This window comes from Ciona intestinalis, chromosome 4 (assembly GCF_000224145.3).
Source record: "Ciona intestinalis chromosome 4, KH, whole genome shotgun sequence".
Taxonomy (NCBI): Eukaryota; Metazoa; Chordata; class Ascidiacea; order Phlebobranchia; family Cionidae; genus Ciona; species Ciona intestinalis.
The window spans coordinates 1593475-1616130 of NC_020169.2; the positions used below are offsets into that span (position 1 = coordinate 1593475).

At 38.9% G+C, this 22656-nt stretch overlaps 3 protein-coding genes across 3 annotated transcripts in view; all 3 read right to left on the reverse strand.

The window, feature by feature from the left end:
* LOC100175377 (sodium/iodide cotransporter-like) overlaps positions 1 to 829 on the reverse strand; it is a 4371-nt gene extending 3542 nt beyond the window's left edge. The window contains exons 1-4 of the mRNA XM_009860127.3: positions 689 to 829; positions 506 to 609; positions 233 to 421; positions 110 to 175 (exon numbers count right to left, since the gene is read on the reverse strand). Coding sequence (XP_009858429.1) covers positions 110 to 175; positions 233 to 421; positions 506 to 609; positions 689 to 734 — 405 coding nt within the window. The 5' untranslated portion in view covers positions 735 to 829. The remainder of the gene's footprint in view (positions 1 to 109; positions 176 to 232; positions 422 to 505; positions 610 to 688) is intronic.
* A 2432-nt stretch (positions 830 to 3261) lies between these two features.
* LOC100180045 (sodium-coupled monocarboxylate transporter 1-like) lies at positions 3262 to 7177 on the reverse strand. The gene is made up of 13 exons (XM_002121395.5): positions 7054 to 7177; positions 6897 to 7000; positions 6439 to 6627; positions 6307 to 6372; positions 5575 to 5694; positions 5350 to 5504; positions 5092 to 5232; positions 4626 to 4844; positions 4455 to 4567; positions 4239 to 4396; positions 3947 to 4170; positions 3761 to 3864; positions 3262 to 3698 (listed from the first exon to the last, which is right to left on the reverse strand). Exons 1-13 carry the CDS (start codon positions 7103 to 7105, stop codon positions 3451 to 3453), a joined length of 1893 nt encoding a protein of 630 aa, XP_002121431.2. The 5' UTR covers positions 7106 to 7177; the 3' UTR covers positions 3262 to 3450.
* Positions 7178 to 9855: 2678 nt separating this feature from the next.
* zf(traf/ring)-2 (zinc finger protein (TRAF/RING)-2) lies at positions 9856 to 20756 on the reverse strand. Its single transcript, NM_001129866.1, has 7 exons — positions 20555 to 20756; positions 14819 to 14870; positions 13039 to 13143; positions 12540 to 12695; positions 11677 to 11844; positions 11358 to 11513; positions 9856 to 10778 (listed from the first exon to the last, which is right to left on the reverse strand). The coding sequence occupies exons 1-7, from the start codon at positions 20695 to 20697 to the stop codon at positions 10152 to 10154; spliced, it is 1407 nt and encodes a 468-aa protein (NP_001123338.1). The 5' UTR covers positions 20698 to 20756; the 3' UTR covers positions 9856 to 10151.
* Positions 20757 to 22656: the final 1900 nt, after the last annotated feature.

Sequence of the window (22656 nt, forward strand, 5' to 3'; positions counted from 1 at the left end):
GCCTTAAACAATTACCTCTGGGTTACATGCAGGCGCGCTAACCACTATGCCACGGCGCCAGACAATATACAAAAAAAATAATGTAATGAACATCTTATAACCATCATACCGCATTCATAATTTCAGCTGCCGAAGAAAACATTCTGCACTTTCGATTGAATCGAATCTCCAAGTACTATAGAAGTGTTAATACAAATTTACAAGCTTTTGTTTACTGGTATCAAGCTCTTACCTTGTATATTGTGGGAAGTTGGAGTCGGTAGTAGAGCGGTATGAAGTAAATGCAGACGATAATACTTGGGATTAGGTTTGCAAACGCATACCATATATTTATCATACCATAGGTGTAAGTCTCAGTTGGAACACCGATCATTGTAAGAGCAGATATGTAGGTAACCGCCAACGAAAGCCCAAGTGGAATCTGAAAAACAACGGATTTGTTTAGCGGTTTTAATTAATTGAAGTGACAATATATTTAATTAATAGTTAATTGAACATTTTATACCGGAGGAATCTTTCTGTTTCCAAAGTAATAGTTTGCCACCGAATCGTCCCTTCTGGCTTTGTATGCATAGTATCCACCAACCAGAAATGTTAACAAGAGAGATGCTGCAAATAGTTTTGTAGCCGACTTACTATCATATTTTCTAATTTAATCTTAAGTTATATAATTGAAAAACGTCCTCACCTGAAAACACTATTAAGTCCACGGTGCCAAATTCTTGAATTTCCATTTTTAACTTGGTTAAACTAAATATTAACAAAAATCAAGGTTTAATCTATAACAAAATCTAGAACTACAGAACTTTGATGTGAGTATTAACTGGCTCATATCGCCTGTCGTATACTCTATATGTATTCATCTCCAATTATAGGATAGAAATTCTTGCAGAAAGTAGTACTTTCGCGAGGTAAACGGTATACTACTATTATAGACCAACAGTAATATTATTACACTAATTCCCGCTTGTACAAAACCCCAACATATTCCGCGAATCTTGCCCTAGTCTAGCACTCATATTGTTGGGCGGTTCTCGTTGCAACATAACAGAATACACAAGTATTGAAACATACGCAGCAAACAAAAGAACTGGTTTTACTCGTCAAAATCTAACTGTACGAAAATTTTCGCTGTGAAGCTGTTGCAACTCGATGCTTAAAGTGGCGTCGTATTACCCAAACACGATACTGCGTTAATCAATGTCAACACTGCGGATGCGAAGTGTGGCGGGCTCTTGCCTGACCGGAGAATAATATATAGCAAGATATCATGAAGTGTTTGGTCTCTCGTTATAAAAGCGGTAAGTATTATAAAAGATATAGCACCCCACTAAAGCCTGTATATGCAGTCGGGTTAACACCGAGTCCTTTAACCCAACCATCAATCCTGTTTACTCAGTGGGGGCTAGTGTTGCACCTGACGTTCAATTTGAACACGCAAAGCCTTCTTAACCGACAAGCAACTATGGCGCAAAACTTGTTCGCAGTTATTCAATGGACTATATCGGTGATCCGAACCGACAAGCAGCCACTACGCCACAGAAGCCGTCCGCATCTATTCAAAGGACTATACCGGCAATACAAGCAGAAGCAGAAGCGTCCGCATTTCGCAGTACTGACAGACAAGGCAACCTTGCAAACCAGGTGTGTTTTTATGTGTTACGACCGCCCAACTTCTGGTCTACAATCGCTTAAAAACGGACAATTTATCACCACCAACCACGAAGTTCTTTTTATATCTTGTAGGCGTCGAGTTTTAACAGATTATTCGGTTATAAAGGACCCAAATATAAATTCCTCATTGCCCAAAGGGAGGTATTGTTGCAACTCGACGCTAAAAGTGACGTTACATTACCAAATCCTAATACTTCTTTAATCAACGTCAACACTGCGAAAACGACTTTATCTCATGGGAGACTATTCTCATGGAAACAGGAGATCAAAAATCTAATGCGTGAGCACGTCATAAACTAATTAGGATAGTGTAGCGATTGAGCGTGTTTCGAGCGCAGATATATATTATAGTTTTCCAAATTAACTTAATGCATAAATATCGAATATTAAACAGTCGTGTTGCGTAACTATTCCGTCTGGCGTAAGTGCGTTTATGATTAAGCGACACATCCTGCGTGTTTCCTATCAATACCAGGAAATGATATGACGGCCTGCCATTCTTTGGTGTCAATTATCTCTTCCGTGTTTTTCGTTTGCGCACATGTTTCATGCTATAAAAGCCCTCCTATTTTTGTGTTAAAAGGGCAATATGAGCTTTCTTTCACTCTTGCTGTCCTCACGTTTGTCCCTAGCCTGATGCCGCTCGTTTGTTCGTGTAATAAACTGAGTTGTCGACTTAGCGTTATGGAGTCTTTACGTTGCGATGGGTGCGACCGCTAAACTTGTTACGGACCCCCAACAATAATTTTAATTAACCCTTTTTTAATTAAAGCTTGATCAAAACTTTTATTGCATCCCCACTTAAACGGAAATAGTTTGATTTAGGCGTGAATCGATGTGGGGGTTCCTTATCTCATCAACACGTGCCCTCCCAAATTTCCAGACAGTATAAGCGCTGAGCAATCTGATTACTGGATCTATTGGCCTAATGGTTATAGCGGCCGCTTTAGTAGCCTAATGTCCCGAGTTCGGTTCATAGCCTTTTAGTTGTTGCCCATATACAGATTCCTACACTTCGTAACTTGATAATTCCTTTATGTACAGCTGCTATAAAAAGCTCCTGCTTAAAATTAGTAAACTATCCGTGAATATTTACATTAAGTCAGACCTCCCTTCACTTTTGTACAAGCAAGATGGTGAAACCTTTTGACGCTTTACCACCAAAACAACCCAACTAAAACTTTTCTGTACGTTGCGATACTAGTGGCTAACAACCTATAGACTAGTTGCTAGTAGCTAGTCTAGATTATTGGACTATTATAGGCCAAAACGCGCCTATAAGTTTCGTAAAACGGCTTGGACGTGCAGTAGTGCGAACTTAATTCCGAATCAAGTTTTTGACACAGATCTAAACGGAAGTGAGTTTAGATACGGCAACACTGCAAATCAAGAGCCTTTCCGCATTTGTGGATGCGATATTATGTAGCGATTAGTTGCCTTTTAAACTGGCGAGCAATGCATTACCATCCAATTTATTTTGCACTTTTACAATTATAATATGCAACAAAATAACAGTAATAATAGGTCAATGTTTCCATAGTGCAGTTGCCTAATTAACTTTTTCCGATCATAATAAATCAAAAAATATTACATTTTTAAATGATGTATTTATTATTTTGCGCCGTCTATATAGGAAAGGGCTTCACGTATTGATAACGCTCACTAATCAAGCTAAAAGCGGGAATCAAAATTATATATATGGAACTTGAGTATATAGTTTTTAGAAAATGGGCTAAATGATGTTAAACGCATTTTTAATTCTCATGAATGTATATTTTACACATCAACATTCAATGCTTTGGTTTCATCTGAGTGATTCGACTTCAGATGATTTGTTTGTTGAAGTTTTATCCCAACTTTTTCACCAACGTCTTCAGTTTCGTAATTTATCTCATCTTTTCCACATCCCGTTTTCCGTGGAGGAACTCCGAAGCGAAAAAAGTGACGTACGCTTTTCGGGAAACATTTGTTGTCAAGAATTGGGACAAATACGTCAGGATTCGATTTTCTTGGGTCGTTTGCGCCTTTAAAGACATTAACAATCATTAGGTTTCACTTGGAACAAATTTTAATAACCACAAAATACCTGTAATAATAGACACCAACAGTCCAACTATTATTGTAATAATGGAACCAATTGAAGAGTAATACAAGAATGTTATCCCGTATAAGCCAAAGTATTCCATATGCCTAAAAAGTTAGAACATGAGGAAAGTAAATTTTAAGTCGACGAAATATTTTATCAACTTTGATGTACGGTCGGTAATCTTACTCGTGCTCAACATGAATTGATGTCGAGTTTTGAAAGAGAGTTGTTGTCATGAAACCTTGTGTTAAATTCCAATGCTCATTGTTGGTGGTGAAGTTTATATTCTCGCAGCCATCGGTAAGAACAGGTAGCACACCATCTGTAGCTGGATCCCTTCCATAAACCAACCCTCCAACTGCAATCCAACATGTGAATGCTGCACCGATAAATTGACCCACAAGTACACCCTACAATGTTTACATATACAATGTTGAGCTAGAGCATAACCTCATCTAGAAATATATATCATTCATACCAAGCTTGTACACCAAGGAAAGGTTATGCCCAAGATATAACCTCCAAGGATTGGACCTCCGCATGTTCCACGAAAGACGAACATTAATGATATGACGGTGTTGGACGATAAAGTGCACAAGTATGCGACCGAGATAACCAGGAGTCCCAAAATTAAACCTGAATTGAAGAAAATAACGACTGACTACCAAAATAAAGACCTGATCTAAAAGTATACCTGTGATCTTGCTTACAAATAATTGCGACTTCCCTGAGAGCGATGGTTTGATTGGAAGAATGAAATCTTCTAGAATCATTGCTGACGCTGAGTTTATTCCAGACGACACTGTGCTGAAATTAAAAGATGCATTTACATTTTTCCGAAATAACATTTTCGTCATACTTATACCTGAGCGTTCCGCTGTATACACCTGCCACAAACAAACCAGCCATGCCTGGAAGTGAATTGAAAATATCCACAGCCATGAAAGGTAACAGCTGATCAGGTTTGCTGATTTGGCCGCTTGATAATGGATCGCAGTGCTCGTAGTAAGCATATGCTGCTGCTCCACAACCGACTGTTATTAAAGTGATTACGACCTTTGGAATGTTGCTTATGATCATTGCTCTAGTACGAGTATAACACGTTAGTTTTACTGACGTTGTGTTTATACGTAGTAGGGTGGGAGAAGTTGGGACACCATTTCATCCCATTTGGTAGTAAACCAAGAACATTTAAACTATTATTCTACTGCATTCTTACGAGACCCATAGACCGTTGTAAATGGTTTTAAACACAATCAGGATATTTAGACATCAAGGCTAAAGGTGTCCCGTCTTCTCCCACCCTACTATATGTACTAACATATTCTTACATGCGCGCATCCTTGATTGACTTGCATGACATTAATCTCTGTACACTCGGTTGGGAACAAGCTATTGAATAAAATCCGTCCGTGCTTGTTCCAATAACCAGAGACCAGAAGGATTGTCGAATTATTGGATCCAGATTTAAACTAGAAAACATTGAATGGACTTAAACGTACTTCTGGTTTATAGTTCTTTTGAAACATCCAATTTTGTGCCATCTGTCCACACTGTTTATTTGGATTTAAAAATACAGACAAACTCACTCGAAAATATTGTTTCTTCCACCTCGCTCCAGTGCTGCCGCAACTTCATCAAATCCACCAACCACCAGTGTTGCCTTAATCATAAACGCCAACCCACCAAAGAACATTATACCAGATTGTAAAGTGTCCGTCCAAACGACAGCTTTTAATCCGCCCTGGAAATATATAGTCAAATAAATCGTTTATCGTGTTGCAATACATCATTCACACGAATCTCAAACTCACACAAACTGTATAAATGATGCAGATCACACTTGTGAGGATGATAGCAACATGCGTGCTTATTGGCGTCACTGCACTCAGTGCTAAAGAAGGAAGATAAACCGTGGCTCCCATGTACAATATCTGCGAGAAACAAAACATATGTAGATATAGTAGCGTGGGGGGTGATGGGACACCTTTTTGTTCTAATTTCTCGTCCCATTTGATAGTAAACAAAGAACATTCAAAGAATTACAAAACCGTAGCCTCACGACTCCCATAGGCTATTGTTAATTGTTTAAAACACGATCCAGATATTTGGATACTATGTGCTAAAGCTGTTCCATTTTCCCCCACAGTACTCTATATATACGTTATGTAAATGTGCCTAAGACCTCGAAATAGTGGTTAACCCGCCTTAGATCCCTACAGATTATGGAGGGTAGCTCGATACCGCTACCATTGCCAATTTTCCACTTATGTGTTCTTCGGTAGGACACTTAACGGCAGTAGCTCCAACCCTGTGGTTTCGTATTAAGGGTTTTCTAAATTGTCAGTCTGACGTAAAAATCCCTCCATCCAACAATAATAGTATTTACCCACAAAGTTACATATGTGTTAACTTATTCAGTGATGTGCGGTGTGAAACAGATCACCGTGTTAAAAAGACTGTCGTTTTTTCGCCATGATAGGGTATCGAAGTTAGGTCATTCATTCATTCAATACATTTTCTGACGAATGCCTCAACCCACATACCGCATTAATAATTTCAGCTGCCGAAGAAAACATTCTGCACTTTCGGTTGAATCGAATCTCCAAGTACTGTAAATGTTTAGGAAATGTCGTAAGCATTTATTTATAAAAGTCGAATTGATCAATAACTCTTGCCTCGTATATTGTGGAGAGTTGGAGTCGGTAGTAAAGCGGTATGAAGTAAATACACACGAAAACACTTGGGATTAAGGTTCCAGTCATATGCCATATGTTTATCATACCATAGGTGTAAGTCTCAGTTGGAATTCCGATCATTGTAAGAGCAGATATGTAGGTAACCGCCAACGAAAGCCCAAGTGGAATCTAATAAAAAAACGGATTTGTTTTAGCGATGTTCGTTAAACGAAGTGACAATACAGTAGGGTGGGGATAGATGGGACACTTTTTAGCTCTATTTTCTCGCCCCATTTAGTGGTAAAAAAGGAACATTCAAAGAATTATAAAACTATATGATAACGACTCCCATAGACCACCGTTAGTTGTTTTAAACACGATCAGGATACTTAGATATTGTGTGCTAAAGATGTCCCATCTTCCCCCACTCTACTAATGGTTTATTATAAATGTTATACCGGAGGAATCTTTCTGTTTCCAAAGTAATAGTTTGCCACTGAATCGTCCCTTCTGGCTTTGTATGCATAATATCCACCAACCAGAAATGTTAACAAGAGAGATGCTGCAAATAATTGTAATTTAATCTGAAGTTATATAATTGAAAAACATCCTCACCTGAAAACACCACCAAGTCAAAGGTGCCAAATTCTCTGCTCGCCACGTCCATTTTGAATTTGGTTGATAAGTTAAACTCAGATTTTAACACAACGTTTAATTCAACAAAACCTCAAAAGATCTACAGAACCTTTGAAGTAGGTATTACCTGCGTCTCCTATAGTCTCTATAGGCGTACTTTATCTTTCTTTATATATTATGTTGTGTTCTTATGGGTTTGTATTGAGACGCCAAATTGTAGAATAAAAGCTAAGGCGAGCACACACGTATATATAGGGCACTTAATTTGCGAAATAGCGACTTCTTTTTTATTCGTTTAAAAACACTGATTGAATTTACCATATGTTTTATTGTTTAACAACAGTAACCGGCTTTGATGCGCGCTTTATAAAGTCGCAATAATACTTTAAAACAACCCTGTAACATTTTTCTGAATATTATTAAATGGGTCTGTTATAAAAAATAAAATCAGAAAACTCTCGTCTGACAAAGATTACCATCTTTTCTTCATCCTACTACAATAGGTAGACTGCTTGCACAGATGTCTACATTGTTAATTTGAAACAAGATATACCATTTATTTCGTTCTATATACATATAAACATTTATATACTGTATAGCCTACTGACTGCCTGTACGGAAGTCAACATTGTTGGTTTGTAACAGGATATCGTTTATTTCGTTGTATATACAAATATTTATATACTGTATACTGCCTTGGGGTCCGTAACATGCTGGAATTTCAAATATTTCTCTTTAAGTGTGAGCTGCTACATAACTATGTTTTTGGTTTATTACCTTTTAGTTGCTGCCTAAAAATTCCTACACATCAAAACTTGAGAATTCTTACATGTACAGCTGCCATAAAATTAGTACAGTATTCGACATGATGTTGGAGACCACCGAAACAACCTAACTAAAGCTTTTCTGTGCGTTACTGGTCGCTAACAACCTATATAGACTAGGGTACTTCTAGACTACAAAAGCAAAGCGCTTCTGTAAGTTTCATGACCTAAAGCGCTTATAGGCTGATTATTCTGTTCAACTAGAACGGCTTGGACGTGCACCAGTAGTGCCGAACTTGAATTCCAAGTTCTGTTTTTGATACAGATCTAAATGGAGGTGAATTTATATACGGCAACACTGCAAATCAAGATGCTTTCTGCATTTGTAGATGCGATAAAGATGTAGAGAGTCGTTGTTTTTTAAACTGGCGAGCAAAGCAGTTTTACCATCCCATTTGTTTTGCAATTTTACAATTCTAATATGCAACAAAATAACAAGAGTTATAGGCAGGTGTTTGAATTGTGTAGTTATCTATTGAACTGTTTCGTAAAAATGCAAATAACAATACATTTTTGAACAATTGATTTATTATTTTGCGCGGTCTTTCTCAGGATGCCATCGTGGATTAAAACCGCTCAGTAATCAAGCTCAAAGCGGGTATTATAAGGGTATAGAGCGACCATAATAGGAAACTTGTGTGGTTGCCGCCGTCTCCCCCCACCCACTATACAGTAGGGTGGGGGAAGACGGGACACCTTTTTTCTTTTTTTTTCTCCCCGTTTAGACGTAAACAAAGAACATTTAAGAAATGTTTAAACTATGTGCCCATGACTCCCATTGACTGTTAGTAATTGTTTAAAACACGATCAGGATATTTAGATATTATGTGCTAAAGGTGTCCCATCTTTCCCCACCTTACTATGTATCATGTTTAAATAACTGGGCTATATTTTTGAATCAAAAGCAAAGCTTGACAAAAACCTACAAAACTACAATGTAGGGAAAGATGAGACAAAAATATTTTTATACTAATATTTGTTTTGCAATACCGGAATTAACTAGCCGTGCTAGTTTCTTTGCCATGTAAACATTATTAAATAAATTTAAAACGATATTATTTTGTTTTTTAAGCCCTAGTTAAAGCCATAAACTCCTGTCCATTTCTCAGGTTAATATCTCGTTTGTTTAACAAAACTAAAACTAGTTTTATAAGACTAAATCAGACTGTACGGAATATTTCAGCCTATATTATGAAACTACGACATATCGTTCACACTCGCGAACTACAAAATTAGCACCTTTTTATGTCGCATTTTTTACCCATCGAAAAAAACAGTGATTCTATTTAACATATTTTTACAATATTTAAGAATAGTAATCGGCTTTGACGGACTTTTATAAAGTCGTGATAACACTGTCGATAAACTGTATAACATTTTTTCTAATTATCTTTAAATGGGTGACTGTAAGAAGAAAATTAAAACAAGTCTAGTTTGATAAACTGTCACATCCACCCCCACCCAACTGTATTTTTAAAAGGGGGTTCGTCAAAGAACCCCCCACCCAAGCTGTACATGTGAGTACAGTAAACTAACTTCTTAACGAAAAGATTTGCAAACAGAACACTGGATGAGCTTCACAGTATACGCCGTTCGGGGGCTTCGCTTGTATCGCCTGTATGACGTTGGGCACTACTGACGTTAAACACGCCGACCATGCAGTTGTATGGGTGATTCACGCTCTGTGTAAACCACAATGGCGGAGAAAATTAAAGAGTTCAGACCACGCTCATACAATTTGGTTTTAAATGAAATGAAAATTAAGCTTATTTGTGGTATTTTTATGTAAATAAATATAGTCAGCCCCCGCCCCCCATTAAAAAAAAGGGTTTAAAAACTGGGAAAAGCATCGCCCATTGTTCTGTCACTCGCAGGCGCTATGTATATAAACATAAAACTAAATAATTTCAAAATCGTTTGATTTGAGTTTAATTCAAGGAAGAAAAAGAAAGAAAAGTTGGACAAAATAAAGTGGGACAAACAGCGAACATTGATTGTTTACAATTGGAATATGATGAGACACATTTTCTTACAGAGATGCAGGTATATAGTTTAATGGACAATTACAGATGTTCTATTTTTAATGAGGGTTTTTGAAAGCATGCATGGTTTGACAAAAAGCAGAATACACGAGACATAGAGAAGTAATGTATAAGTTGCGTATATGTACACAGTAAATATAAAACATATCCAGCATGTTTTCGTACCTCCCTTCTTTGGGCTATGAAACTTATAGGGTAGCAGAATGTATGATTATGGTATCACGATGCGTGAAATGTCCACAACAGCCTTGATAAAGAGAGAGTTGCCCTTGAGATAGCAATTGTCTTTAAGTTCTTTGTGGGACACAAATTTTGGGTAGCCGAACCCCAACGTGGAGTCATCGTCTCCGTCTGCTGTTGGCTGCTGAAAGTTTTTCCATGTTGGGTCCGGCGTGAAACGGACGCTGATGTGGCTTCTTTTTGATGACAGTGGATCGCCTTGGTCTAATATGGTAAAGGTGATGTCATGGGAAAACGGCCACTCCAAGAGTGAGTCGTAATCGCCAGGAAGGACACGAATGTAGAGGGACATGTGAGAGTTAAGGCCGCTACCGTTGCCGTTTAAGAATGCAGACAACTGAAGTTTGTAACCGTACCGGTGTGTGTAGAATGGTGGACTTCGCATTTCTATGGCTTGGTCTTTCTGTGCTGCCTGTAGTTTCTGTGAGTAACCAGGTATTTTCCACAGAAGTGTACCGTTCGTGTTCACCGTGAGGTCGCTCAGTTGTTTCTGGAGCTCGCTGATGTGGCTTCGTTGAGTTTTAACGAGGTCAAACATTGCCCTGATATGCGACGCGTTGGCTTCCGTAAGGTGGCGCTCGAGATGATACCTTGGACACTGAAGTAAAAACATACGAATGAGGAAAAGGAACAATAGGAACAATACTGATTGTGTTTGATTTACTAAGGGGGAACTTCTATGTAACTCCGTCGCATGAGTTTAAATTGTACTTTCTGCCATTTATTTTTTTATATATATTTATTTGTTTATATGTATTATAGTGCTGCTATTAGAACCAGAAACCGAAAACATAGCTTCTTCCGCTGGCTGTAATATAGCGGGCAGGTAGTCAGATACGCACCCGCGAACAAAGAAAATCAAATAAAACGTCAAAACTGAGCAAACAAACACGCATTGTTGCATCACCGACTACGTTGATGTAAGTTAAGTCACCACGCATAGGTGTGCCTTTTAAATTTATGTGTGTTCTGTAGGCTTACTCATATAAGCGACGGGCTTGGCATATTTAAACATTAACGTGTTTTTGCCCTAAACGTCAATAGTAACAAGAGTACCGTTATAAGTTCTCATTACACTACAAAAATCCATTAAATTTTCAGAAACTATGATGTCATCTAGTTGGTGGAAATGAATTTTGGTTTAAATGTTTGATGCCAAAATTGTCCATTAATATACCTTGTGTTTGCAGCCAGCTTCTTTGAATGGACAAGCAGTAAGCGCGGACTTGCAATGTTCTTTCAAGTGAATTTCAAGCTCCTCTCGTGGAATTTTAAGCACGTCACAACGATTCGGGCAACCGATCGGGTATCTTGGACAAGTGCCGTGATGCGTCTGTGTGAAATTAAACAAATGTATTATTTTCAACTGAAAGTCTTTATAACGAACAGCCAAATTTGATAAAAAATAATACATACACATTATTACTAAACGCCCTATCCCGGTATTATATTGGTATTCAGTAATTACATAGTTTTCATACAAATTATACACACACCTGCAATATATCGATGTTGAAATCTTTTGAGCAGTGCGTGCATTTGGTTGGCCTCTTAGGACAATCTCCAGTCACGTGACGAGATAGATATTTTCTCAACATTTTGGCTCCACATTTATTCTCACAGTGGACGCTCTCTTGCGGGCACGCCCCCTCGTGCTCGTCCATCTAAAAAAGCAAATAAGAAAGTTTGATAATATATTCATGGCGGCAAAGATGGGACACTTTTTTATTCTATTTTCTCGTCCCATTTGGTAGTAAACAAACAAAAAACATTCAAAGAATTATAAAACTGTATCCTCACGACTCCTACAGACCGTTGTTATTTGTTTAAAACACGATTCGGATATTTGGATATTATGTGCTAAAGGTGTTCCATCTTCCCCCAACCTACTTTTTAATATAATAATAGACCTTTATTTGTCTCTTCGATTACGGTAGCGAAGATTCGAAATATTTTAAACGAAAAGACAGGATTTAGCGACAAAACAACAGTTGTTAAAACACGCTTACACTTAAAAATATATTTAGATTTAGTTAGAAGAAAATAAGCGTGGTCGCTACACCTAGCAGACAAACCAGCCATTTATGTTTAATTATTATCAAAGTTAAATTATTATCATTAAAAATTATTATTTTACTTGACTGGCGTATGTTGTTGTTCAAGTGTTAATGTTAAAAAAAATTGGTTAGAATTATTTTAAACGCGATTATATTGTTCAACATAATACGTGAATCCCCTACATCAGGATACTTATAACCCCTATTCTACATACAGTAAAATTTGTAGTCAAAAAAGTAGTTGGTATTTCCCTAGCTGAAATAGCTAGGTGCAGCGTTACATTACACTTGTTTGTTCGTACCATTTCTCCCGTGAATTCTTTTCCACAAAAGTCGCAAGCCACTCGTCTTTTCATGCATTCGTATTCAAGGTGATCGGCCAATTTCATAGACCTTATACGAACGCCGCATCTGTTCGGGCAATCACGTTCGCTGTGGCTGCACTTGTCCATATGTGCCTGTCAATAATAGAAAAGGTTAGCCATACTGCGTATCGGGCATTTATCACCAGTTTCTTAAAATTTTCGATGTAATGCTGAAGTAGTGGAACACAAGACCATTTGCGGTTAAGCACAAAATCAAACAAATTATAATGGGCAATACACACCTTTTTATTCTATTTTTCCCTACCATTTTCAGCAAATTAAGAACGTTTAAAGAGTTATAAAACCGTATCCTCACGACTCACATAGATCGTTGTTAGTTGTTTAAAACACGATCAGGATATTCGGATATTACGTGGTAAAGGTGTCCCGTCTTCCCCTACCCTACTATATGTCATATTATATCATACTTACTAACCTTTAAATTATGAAGCTTCCCTGTCCATTTGCAACCACTCGAGTAGTTTGTGCAATGTGTAGTCAACGACATTATTTCTGTTTCCAGATCCGGGTCGGGGTAGATCTAAAACATAGACACAAAATTAACAATTTATAAGTTACACATACAAACATAAGATTTATTTACATTCTGCTGTGATAACAAGTTGCTGCCATAAAACATATGGCGTGGGCCCTCGGGAGATGTACACACAGGTGTGGCACGCGAATATCTTTTATATTTCCCTACTATAACACGTGTGTTAACTCCCGAGGGTAGATACGCTTGCATTATTCAGTGACTATAATGTTCTTAGATTACAATATTGCGGCATTAACAGATATTTTTAGATGTTACGGTCCTTTTGCTTTTTTATTCTTCAAACCGTTGGGACTCCGTAAAGCAGATGTCGCATTCAAGATATTTTTCAATTCCGTGTTATTTTTACCAATAGCAAATGCTGCTGTTTTAATAAACAGTTTCGCAGACACCTCCGACCGGCATTTATTGCTCACCGCTAATTATAATTTCGCAGTAACCACACGGTTACATGTAACGTTACCGAGCAATTTAGCTTTCTCGGTTCCGCTGCCAGTCCGACTTAACATTTTTGCCACAAGAGTGACGAACGAATAAATGACGGAATCGGTTCGGAATGCGGTACCGATGGTGAAGATAAAAACACAATCATTCGAAGGTCAGGTCTAGACTTGTCTAAGAGAAACACCCAGCACTGGCGCAATGCAAACTGATTAAACAGCTTTTAATAATAAACCGGTAACCAACGAATTTTGGCACCGTCAATTTCGGTGCACTATCCTAATATCTCAGAAATTAACGAGGGTGGACTTCTACATGCCAAATGAAACGTTGCTGTGCTTAGCTTTTAAATACTGTAAGTGTATAAAAGCATATTTGTTACTTGAAAACCTTCAGGCTAAAAGTAAAATAACTTTGGCTTGCGATAAATCGACTCATACATTGCGGTTTGCAACCGTAAACCACAACGGGATTAAACACTCAATTGGCATGCAGAAGAGCGAGGGTTGAATAGCTTCTGTTGTAGGTAAACAAATTAAGGTTCAAGGTAATTCGTCTGTAAAGATGTGGTTTCAAAAAGTACAAAAGAGAAATTGTGAAACTAATTTATGAAGTTTGACCTTCTCGAAACCGAAGCCGTAAAATTTGGAATTTCAACTAGCTATATTTTTGGACACGTTACACCACAAATTTTCGACGTTCTCACGAAAGCGAATGGCGCAACATCGCTCTGCGTGTAACGCTATATTATTGCGACAATCCAACGGAACTCAGGCATACCTAAACAAGCGAGAAACCTGTTCGTTAGATTCTATTTTATTTCGATGGACGGAAAACTTGGCTATCGAACTATTTTGGTTTAAAATTACCATTAAACAATGGATTGACGCAAAATTAAAATAATCTGTTAAATCAGAAAAGTTATTATTTTGTTTGAATGCATTAAATAATACGGATAAAGCAATTCGATTTCTGTTTTTGCCGAAATCCGAAACGAATTTAAATTCTTAACGACAGGTGTAATAATGAGTACGACACGTACAACCATATTTGGGTATTCAGTAAAACCCACACGAAAGTGAGGATAATTTGAGGGACCATCACACCAGGAGCATGGGAACGGTTTAATAACAGAGCAATCACGACGTTTTTAAACGCGAAAGCTGCGTTACGACTTTGCGGTCGCCAATCAAAAGTTTCGTGTAGTCTTAACACTAACCTTGGCGTAATCCAATGACAGGTGGTCCACTGGACAATTGAAGACACCCTCTCTGAAAAAGAAGAAAAAATATTAATATTTTCGTTCATGGAAAACATTGGTAATAAAGATACAATTGCCACAAAAAGGTGGTCAACAAAAACAGCTGTGACGAATTTTGTGCTTGTTTTTAATTATTTTAAAAGGAGAAATGCGTTTATTCCATACTTAGATGTGACCCTTGTTTTTACTTTTGAGTGATTCACCCTTAAAAAAGCGTACCCACTACGGAAGTAAGCATGATTCAGATGTTTTGCATCATCTGCATTAGGGTAGATAACTGAAAGCGCCAACGTCATTTATTTGGCACGATTAGTAATTACCATTCAAGGAGAAATAACCAAGACATAATTCATAACCGATTCGGGGCAAAATCCTGAGACCTTTTCACCACAGGGATCAGACTCGAGTCGGCGACCTTGGGGACACAAGGGACTCGCTATTATAAGAAGGCAAGAGGAAGAGGAATGAACTGTATATATTTGCCTGGTGCACGTAATTAATCATATACGGGGACTGTTGTATTTTTGTGGCGTTTGCTTTACTCTCCAAAGAGAAAAAATGTTGATTTATTTCCGGAGAAAATTTGGATGATATCATTTGGGAAACCAAGCTTAATGTCATATGTTATTCGAAGTTCTTCCTGTGGGCTGTTATCCGGGAAACGATAAGATCCTGTGGGAAATATCGCTTTACACTTGCCAACGGTAAAGGCGCGTTAAATTTACTAACATCAGTTTAAAGTTTAGTGATTCACAGTTCAAACAGTTTATCGTCTTTTTTTGTGTCCGATTGCGGGTTCTCATGTTAGTACGTCTTGTTAACAGGAGTCTAAATATGGATGACACATGAGCGGTGCTCAGAATGACATTTCTTATCAGCAAGAGGTCTAGGGCCGCTGCAATTTACATTCCCACGCAACCGCTAACGGATTGAAATATGAGCCACGCGTTTGCCGAACCAGCCATTTCAATGCGAATTAGGGATTTATTAGTCCCCACCGACGACTTCTTAATATCTTTGGGTCTATATTCAGTCACTAACCACGACGTCTACCCGCGGCAACGCTGGTAATTGGTAGCAATTACTCAAATGATATTGGGTCTGGTCTTCAGCGATGAAAGATATGGCTTTGGACTAGGTCAATTTGGTCGAAACCAAAATTGTCTTTTATCACTTCAAGCTTGTCCGCTCTTTCCCTTATATAGTAGGGGGGGAATATGGGACACCTTTCATTCCATTTTCTCATCCCATTTGGTAATAAACAAAAAACATTCAAAGAATTACAAAACCGTATTTTCACGACTTTAGCAGACCGTTGTTAATTGTTAAAACACGATCAAGATATTTTGATATAATGTACTAAATATGTCCCATCTTACCCCACAGTACTGTATGATTTGCGACCAATACTCCCCGCGTGCGTTCTTTGTTAGCGCATTGACGTCAGTGAGCAATAACCAAGTCGTTAGTCTGTCAGGCTTTCACTTAACAAGAAACAAATGACCATATCCCGGATGCCGGGAGTGAACAAAATATTTAACAACCTATGTTGAACAATTTGTTGGCTGTCAAGAAAAACATCTCCCTTTGTGCATTTCCAATAGCACACCCTTGTCGAACATGTTTTTTTTATTTTACCAACCGTATAGTATATTGCTGTTTGATTGAAGGCAACATGTGAGAATATTTAGCATCTGTAACTGTCTTAAATAAAAACCCGCGACGAATTGTTTTCATTTTCGGCGAATCGTTTGTTTAGATTCTAAATCGCTGCTAAATCCGATTTAAATGCTCAAACATTTTAAGTGCTGGATCACTCGTCGCTTGTCTGATGACACCGACATGCATTGTTACGTCACAGGGTCGAGTGGGATTGTAAAGGGATGACGGGGAATCAATTTATGAGCTGTATTGTTCAAACCACGCACGTGGCAAACACCGTTTGTAAAAAGCCGAGGTGATAAATGATGATCAATAAAATCCCACCCAGACACCAGAGTGTAATGACATTCGATTCCCTTGTTAACTGGAAGAGCCAAACGGTTGTTTATCTGTGTGCGAAGATCAAAGAAGTACAATTACCTTACTAGATCATTTAGACTTCTAAAGATAGAACAAACCACATGGGAGACACGGGCCGACACGGATGGACACACAAACCAATTTAGGCAAACGCCCACGGTCTTGCCGCGAGCACCTTGACCCGTGACCTTGCTTTCAGTAAAGGTGACAACACCCAGGTTTAGGAAACGAAGGCAAAAACTAGTAGTTACATGGTTACCGAAAACTGTAGCTTACAATTTGGAACAAAAAGTGTGTTTTGTTTTCGTTGCGACAAACCCAAAGCTTAAGTAGGCCACACAATTCGACCTACATCCGCACCACGTGCCTCGGGCTTGTATTGTTATCGTAGCGATTCTGTTACTTAACAACTTGCAAACAATAGAAAGTGCTTCTTTATCGGCTCTGGATTAACTTAATGCGGAAAAGCTTCTTGGAAACGCTGGTTAATTGAATGAAGGAAAGGGATTTACGATACATTAGCAAAGTTGCGCTTACTGTTGATAATAAATATAAAGCAAGCTTTCACTACGGCGGCTAAGTGTGGTAAAATACGTCATTGATCTAATCGTAATGTCATATGGCGGATTTCCATTCAATTTTACCAAATATGAACCTTCGGTAATAGGGGATCGGATGGCGTTCCCCCGGCGTCCGACATTGTGACGTGCAATTGACGTCACAAAAGAGGCTTCCGCAGAAAACCATACTGAGTGACGGACAGAATGAAAGAGACTTAGTTACACAATAATCCTTAAATAAAACAACATGGGCCCATCTTGATACTGAGCGATCGACGTCCGTAATCCAACCCAAATATGATACGCGGTAGACTGTATGACGTACCATACAAGCCAGCCAGTGATTTGATAAAAGATGAAGTTAATCCGTTATACAATACCGACAACAAAAACATACAATGCTGGCTTTGCTTGTTTTGAGAATAGAGGTGGCGACAGTTTCAATATCTGTGGCGGTAGTTTGAAAATGATTCCGTGACCGGTTGTGTTGTTTTATTGATAATAGCTTTAAAGAACGTTACGGGATTCCAAATATGCTAAAAACTTTCTCCTTGAGCGGTTACATGAGTAGATTATGGCAAAGACTACGTCTATGCGCAGTTTGCCTGGGAAATAACGTCAAACTCACGGTCCATAGCTCCGTTGCTGGCGATACGCCACAGTTTTGAAAACTGAAAAGTACAATGGCTGATGATGCGGTACATAGACTGACTTAAGCCCGCGAAGAATGGTCGCTTTTTAATGTGGTGCAACTGAATTACTGATGAATTCAAACCATTGTTAGAAACGTAGTGAGGACTAAAGAACGAACTTCATTATTGTGAGCAACAGAGCGAAAACTTGGATACGATGCCAGCAGGAAATCGGGATGAGAACGATAAACACAACAAACCATTTGATCAGTTTCATCATAAAGGGCCTTATTCAATAATCAATGCCCTATATTTTCCATGTTCATTTTTGGGAAGGTTATCACTTTTAGTACTTGTTGATGTTATATGACATGAATTAAAAACTTTTGTTGCGGAAACCAAGAAGATCGTTTAATGTTTATCGAGCGTAACTAAACCAAACTTCTGCCACGGTAGGCGTTATTTACTCCCAGTGTTGATGTATGAACACGACGAGTATATTTTAGGAAAATACACAATGGAGACCCTGTTAACATGTTACCGCAAGGTTCAACTCTTTGCTGATGTTTCCTCTTTTAAAAAGCCGGGTGGGATCCAGTCCATTTGCTCTCAATCGAAGTAATGCCGAAACAATATAGCTTACCGCACACTAACCGTGAACTTGCTTCGGTATGCGAGTGTGCAGTGTAAACACAGATATCGTTCCAAACCGACATTTCAGTGGTAACCGCGATTTTTCACGCTCAATTGAATGATTTGTTTTTCGCTCGCAATTTTAAGGAGATGTCGCTACAAAACCAAACGTCGACGTTTCGGTTTCCTTTGGTCGCATCCAAATCACTGGCGAGGTAAACAAATGCTGTAGCTATGAAACATTGTTGACAGTGAGTCAATTGTAGTGGTCTCGACCGGGCAAGTGGCACTCAGATCTGCGATTAATTAATTGCGCGTTTCGCCGATTACCTCAATTAACCCACTCCCGACTACAGGGCCGCCACCCAAGCCTCTTATTACTGACGCTCGGAGACCAGCAAGATGGTCTCTAACGTCAAATTCGAGCGTTTCAATGAGTCGAGTGCTGCGTGTTCGGTGCTAATTAACCACTATACATATCTGAAAACTATAGTGCTGGAATTATCGCATGACGTTAGGCGTTAAAACAGTCGCACAAAGCTAGTGCAAGCACGTCACTGCATTTCGTGGGAATCGTAGATATTAATCACCTTTCAGCCGCTCGAGCGCTAAGCGCAACCTGTGGTTTGTATCCGCAACATGACTGGGTAGGATAACGATGCAATAATTTAAAGAGTCTGTACCTAGCCTTCCCGATTATGTTTATGTAATTCGACACCGTGAGATTGGCTGCTGATAGCGAAGCTCGTTTCCCATGGCCGGGGATGGACCAACGCTAAGAAGCAGAAACCACCGAGATATGCTGAGATCGGCACGACATCTAGCTATAGCTCATCCCGTGAGATTAGCTCACAAATCCAATAATCCAACAGTAAGATGTGTAACACGTAAATAACAAACGATCAAACAACAAGATAAGCAAATTTAAAGTGAGCATCACGTGTGGACTTGTGTAACAAATTTCTCGCGAATTTCCCCATTTAAGCAGTTGTGGGTATACAGGTTACATAAACCTGGCAGTTAATTCTGCCATGATATTAAGCATATTGACACATATTGTTACTTTGTAACATACAAAACACGTTTCTCAACTTTGGCCGATTACCTATATAGTTATGAAAGTATCGTATCAGCTGTGAATTAGATAATTGAATCGAACTACGAACAGTTGAGTAAGGGCGATTTTTCGCCTGCGGGTACAAGTTTCGCCATGCAGCAGTATAACTGCCAGATGTATACCACACATTGTGGCGCAACGTTCTCATCAAAAAGTGAATTACGAGCAAAATCTGTGCTACGTAACATTGCCTTGACGTGTCATTATCTGATATTCACTATGAAGTGGCTTTATCGCTTGGTTTATTATATGGCGCCAATGGTAATCTAGTCTACATTGGTTCGCGGCGTTACAAAGATCTTCAATTTGATTAGGTCGATTAAATATAAATTATTGAGCGTAATATTTATATATGAGTTCAATATTTTTAATAAGGCTACAAACACATGGTAGCGCTGCTATAACAGTACAGTTGTCGACATATGATTCCTCTTTCACACATTCCTTTCCATTCAAGTATTTGAACAACGTAAACCATTAACGAATGAAATTAAACACTGTACGGTCGAATGCGCACGTTACTGACACGGTGCAGTGAAAATGCACGGTATGAGTTGTAACTCAAAACACAGGGTGCACAGGTGCCTATCCTGCGTTTCAGATTGCTTTAGGTCATGTTTACAAAGTAAAACTTGTAAATTTTAAAACATGTACAAAATACAAGAAAACTCGAAGTAACTTAACTTTACTTGATGGAATAAATTAATTTCTGTAGTATATAGAAACTTACCCTAAGAATTTCTGAAGACATGTATCACAGTATCTATGTCTGCATGCGGTGATCTGAACTGGGTCTCTCATTGGAAAGTGGCATAACGGGCATTGATGTCGCTTTCGGACCTTGTCCACAAACTTGTTTTGGTAACCAGGCATCGCGAATTGAATTGCAGTTTACCAGAGATTCTCGTTTTAACAACTAACCTATTCGCCTACTAGAAAGCAATACCTGTGTGATAAGAGAGATTTGTTATAACTGGTTACGAATACAGTGTGGGCGGGTTAAAGGGCACGCATCATGAATCATGCGTTTGTCTTCAAGCGTGAAAAACGACTTGGAATTCAATGACTCAGCTTATAAGTCACTACTTGCGTCTGTGTGAACTTGACTAATCATCGCACTGCTACAACACTCCTACATGATTTAACTGAAACGAATTGCTGGTGATCTATCTTACTACACGCACTGAATGTTTAACACGGCAGTTACGATTACATGAGCAAACAATATTAGGTCGAACAATTGCCGCGAAAGTGCCTTCACTACTGCTACAAAAGACCCTCACACATATAAACAAACGCGTTAATAGCGGCCTCCCTACTCGAGCTGCGGCTCTGAGCACGCCACTTGAGATAATGACTAACTAAAACGAGAACTGGACATACAGACTCTGCGCGCAAGAAGAAGTTCGTTCCACATTTCAAGAGTTGATTGTTTGAAGACGATGCCCTAAAATTGACGCTCGCGTTCGCTCTTGTTTTAGTAGCGCGCGTGGTCGAACGGTGCTGAGCTATTGTTACTCTTTCTGCGTGTTGTTTCCCTATGCAAACACAGCTCCGAGAAACGGCTGGACACTTTCCTATACAAGCTTCACGGCATGACACAAAATTATCCTGATCCGCGAACCAGACCGCAGGTTTATTGTACATCCATAAACACAGACAACAACATGAGTACCTGTAAATGCAAGGTGGCCTGATTAATTTTTCATGGTTCTTTCGATATAAAACAGCGCCAACTCTCGAATTACGGACATAAGAGCCAACCCGGAACTAGCAGCAAAGGAAGCGTCGGCACGCTAAACAGGACATACTTATCTATATTTCTATATTATGAGTTCCTGACTCTCCGGATGCTATACAAGTGGCTACCTTAATTTAATGTTATAAGTATGGTGATCCGGCGTGGGATACTTCGTTTGTTTGACATGTTAGAGGCTCGTCCAATTTAACCTTTACCGCTTTAATCCTATTAGCACAGCTTCGCGCCTATATAACTACACGCTGGTTAATACTAGGATTGCAGAAATGAAATAATAACTAAAGTAAATCGTATGCATAAACCGTATGTTGGTGGTCAATTTGTTTATAGCTTCTACATTAGGGCAATCGTATCTGCTTAATTAGAACGAGTCTTTTTCACAGAAACCTAAATTACAGTCATATATCTTGGTGAATATAGTCCAAGGACTTAATTATAACAGCGGCGAAAACTAACTTTCATTACAAAATTGTAGTTTGTTTATCGTTGCATTTAATCTGCTTTGTCGTTCCCTGACCTTGGTAGTAACACTTAAGCGTTAGAGAGAAACTTGGCGACGAGGCACACACAAATGTTAGTGAATCGAGCAGGCACAACTAAAATAATCCGCAATTACTGTCATGAGCCGCCCAATTATCGATGCTTTTCCGTGGGGAAGGACGGCGAGGAAAAACCAATGAGAGCCAAGGTAGATTTCGACGTAGGCTTATTCATCTGACAATATGTTCCTAAGGGCTCGTATGTGCGAACCTAGGACCGCGGAAATCAATAAAACCAATTCTTAATCTGTCATCGCTGCCCAAACGTGCCCAGGATCTACTGGACGTTACCGTGCTTTTATTATCCCTCTGTCCCCTTGTTTACATTGATCCCTCGGTGACCAAGGATCGGTAATTCGCCTGAATAAACTAAGCTGGATCAACAAAACGACAGAATGATTGCGTCCCTAGGGTGGGACACGTAAGATCCAGGTAATTAACAAGGTCTGCAGAGCAAATATCAACAGAATTAATCACCGTTGTACATTTACCGGCACTTCCCGGAACATCTGCTTAAAATGTTTATCTGACGAA

Excerpts from the sequence above, each read along its gene's own strand:
- LOC100180045 (XM_002121395.5), bottom strand. The coding sequence starts at position 7,105 with ATGGACGTGGCGAGCAGAGAATTTGGCACCTTTGACTTGGTGGTGTTT. Across the intron at positions 6,373-6,438 it reads AACTCTCCACAATATACGAG|TACTTGGAGATTCGATTCAA; the intron begins GCAAGAGTTATT and ends AAACATTTACAG. Across the intron at positions 3,865-3,946 it reads TCAATTCATGTTGAGCACGA|GCATATGGAATACTTTGGCT; the intron begins GTAAGATTACCG and ends CTAACTTTTTAG.